Source organism: Hippocampus comes, unplaced genomic scaffold (genome assembly GCF_001891065.2).
Source record: "Hippocampus comes isolate QL1 unplaced genomic scaffold, H_comes_QL1_v1.1 scaffold144, whole genome shotgun sequence".
In the NCBI taxonomy this organism is placed as follows: Eukaryota; Metazoa; Chordata; class Actinopteri; order Syngnathiformes; family Syngnathidae; genus Hippocampus; species Hippocampus comes.
In genome coordinates this window covers 440545-443866 of record NW_017805782.1, presented here as the reverse complement: position 1 = coordinate 443866, position 3322 = coordinate 440545, and the positions used below count along the sequence as shown (strand labels likewise).

General features: G+C 54.7%; 1 protein-coding gene across 1 annotated transcript in view; it reads left to right on the top strand.

The window, feature by feature from the left end:
- Positions 1–1881: 1881 nt before the first annotated feature.
- The window catches only part of LOC109524802 (steroid hormone receptor ERR2-like), a 12251-nt gene continuing 10810 nt past the window's right edge, over positions 1882–3322 (top strand). The window contains 1 exon segment of the mRNA XM_019884905.1: positions 1882–2339. Coding sequence (XP_019740464.1) covers positions 2290–2339 — 50 coding nt within the window. The 5' untranslated portion in view covers positions 1882–2289.

Below are 3322 nucleotides of genomic sequence, written 5' to 3'. Positions count from 1 at the left end.
GAGCGACCCCCCCCCCCACCCCCATATCGATCAGCCCACTTTGGCTGCCCTTGATTAGCCTCTTGCTGCACTGCACATGTTGGCTGTGTGAAATACAGACGGTGCCGGCAGTTGGTCACTCAGTTGACCATCAAAGCGAAGGAAAACGTCGACTCGCTCCCTTCACCGATAGCGTGACAGCCGGATTACCGGCGTCGGACTCCATAGATTTGCTGTTGGACGCCACCAAAAGCACCGCGCCAGACTTAAGAGCTGAAAATTGCGCCGAAAAAAAAAAGAAAGCCCTCAAAAGATTCCATCAAATGAGCGGAAGCAGCCTCGGCCTCTTGCCAAATTCCCAAATTTGCGCGGCGGCGGGCCGCGGCGTTTGTCACGTCTGCTTCTTTCCTGCGCGTCTCATTTGAAAAATCAACAGCTCGCCTCTATTGATTATGTCTGGGTGTCTTAATCAAATCAGCGCAATCTCCGCTCACCGGAAAGTACGTTCGTGCCAAACTATTGATCAGGAATTTAATTGAATGCAACGCTCCGTTTATTAATCAGCCCCCCCCCCTCGCTTTTTTTTTTTACTTCCTTTCTTTAGGTTTCCCGTCACTCTGATCTAAAGTGACAGCGAAAGAAAATGGATCATTTGGGATATATTTAAAAAAAGTGCGTGTGTGTGTTTTCTGTCCTCGAGGCTTCTGGACTGCGATTGGTAACGAGTGCATGATGGCTTTTGTATTGATTGCCGGGGAGGGGGGTGGCTTGATGAAGGGGAGGGCGGGCTCGGTCAAATATGAGCAGAAGGTGGCCTTAGCGTGTTGATTTTCTCACCCTTCAGGAGCCTGAAACATTTGCATTCCGGCTTCCGTTTCCTTTTGTGCCGTTTCTGTGCCGTTCCAATCAATTTGAAACAATCGCCCCCAAAGTTCCCTTCTGTGTGGAAGAGAAGAAGTCCGACAAGTGGCACTCACTCTCCTGTCGCGCCCGCCATCTCACGTTGTTTTTCATTCTTCTTCTTCTTGCAGCGCCCGCCGCCGCCGCCAAGTCCGAAAGTGACGTCGGATCCCGCCGTGCGACGTGTCAGCTGAAGAGAAGCGGCGGCACGTTCGCGCGCCGATCCTGCCCGCCGCCGTGCTTCAAAGGTGGGAAAGGCCTTTCCCCATCCACAGCGCACTGAAAATGCTTCGCCGGCCGCGGAATCGAGCGCCTCCCGTGGCCGTGTCGGTCCCCAAACATACCTAAGTATGTGAATGTGTGTATCCGTAGGTCTGTCTAGATGTGCGTGCACGTGGAACTATCCTGTTGATATTTGCTCCACACTGTTATCTTTTTGTGGAGTGCTTTCCAAATCTCCCCCCCCCCCCGCCCCCCTCGCTCTCCCTACTTAAGGGTGCGATCGGTGGGCCGCTTGCGGAGGAGAAGGCGGATGCGATGAAAGTGCGGCGGGAACCCCTTGAGCCGCGCGTAAGCCGGCCCTGAGCCCGCAAAGCGCCATAAACACTCGGCTTTCCGTCAGACGTGCCTCTCGTAAACACCTTGCACGCCCCAACCCCCCCCCCCCCCCCCCCCCCCCTTGCCCGCCCCAACCGCCCCCCCCCCTCCCACATCGTATCTCTCGCGCTCTCCATCCATGCGTTGCGCCTTTTGAAAAGAAGTGACCGGTTTGAAGAAGTCCGGCCTCGTGCAGATGATGCGGAGAAGGGGCTCGCACGGTGGAAAGTGAGCCGCCAAGTCCTTCAAGTGTGCGCTGGGGTGCAATGTTGACCTCCGAACCTGGCGCGGGCCCAAAGCTACAATCGTCCAGGTTGCAAATGTTTGTTTTTTTTTTTTCTTCTTTTTTTTAGGATTGTCCGTCCGTCCGCCCATCGGTCGGTCCGTGTCCACTCGGCGGGCTGACGGGAGGGAGGCCCCCCCCTCCTCACTGCTTTCTCATTGGTCGGCCTCCTCCAGGCGCCACCCAATAGCAGCCGCTCCATCGGGCGGCCGAGCACGCCCCCCGCGCGCTTAAAGCACCCCCCGCGCGTCTGCAATGGAGACTTCCCCTCTCATTGTCTCGCCGCAGCTCGCATCGCTTCCTGCGGCCGTCTCGGCATCCCATCGCCTTCGCGCGCTCGTCGTCTTCCTGCCGAGTTGCCTTGGAGGAGTTTGTCGGAGGAAGGTGGGGTGGGGGGGGACGGCGGCCAAGACCCCGGCGACATCCTGACGTGATGCCGGGATTTGGGAACTGATCTCCACCTCGTGACGCCTTCTTTTTTTTTTTTAATTGCCTGGTCCTGCATCATCAGGAATGCTTGACGTGGACTGATGGATGTTTCCGAACTGTGCATCCCCGACCCGCTCTGCTACCATAGCCGGGTTCCTCTTTTTTTTTTTTTTTTTTTTTTTCTTTTTTCAAGAATAAGTCCCCAAGTTCATTCCTTAACTCTTGCCAACCGAGCAAGTGTGGCACGGGACGGCTCGGCCAAGGCCCGCCGCAGACGTCCCCCGCGCTGCGTTCGGAAAAAGTCAAGTCGGTGCCCCCCCACACTCTCTTATTATTCCTTTTTTGAGACAGGCTGCGTTTATTCAGCCAAAAGTCTCCAAACAATTCACACCCCTTCCTCCCTCAAAAAAAAAAAAAAAATCCAAATCGACCTGAAATGTTATTCTTAACAATCCATATCCATCCATCCGAAAATGTAACAGTGATCGTATCATTGTTGTCACTTTTCGACAGTGACTTTGTTTTTTCCTTTTTCACTTAAAACGGGGTCAATTTGCTCCGCAACGTGAAAAGAGGGCCCAAACGAATTTGAGAGAAGATTGCTTTGCTTTCTCGTCACTTTTGATGCGATTCCATTTTGGCATTCGACTTGCTTGTCATTGAAACTGCCGATTGCGCCGAAGCGGAGGCCGTGCAGCCGCAGTCAGTCAGTCAGTGGTGAAATGCGGCACCGGATGCTCTCCACATAACCTGTCGGTCAGCGTGAGGCTCTGGGGGGGGGGTTTCCATTTCTTTTTTTTCTTCCCCAAAGAGGAGAGGGGGCAAAAAGAGCCGAATGTCGAGACAAGATAGATGAATGTCGAGTGTGTGCGCGCGTCAAAGTTGAGGGGCTCTCATCTGATGATATCGACACACTTGCGCATCAAATGTAAGTCGTGCAGCCCGCTCGCGCGCCTTCTTTTTGCTCCAAAAGTCGGTCAAAGTCAACATTTTCATCTGGGCTCCTCCCATGGAGCAAGCGCGCGTCAAGCGCTCCAACCCGTCGGCCGGCACACCGAGCCGCTTTCCAACGCAAGTGTGGCGGCGGGAGCTTGGCCAGCCATCTCTCTGCGGCGCGCGCCGCAATAAACACGC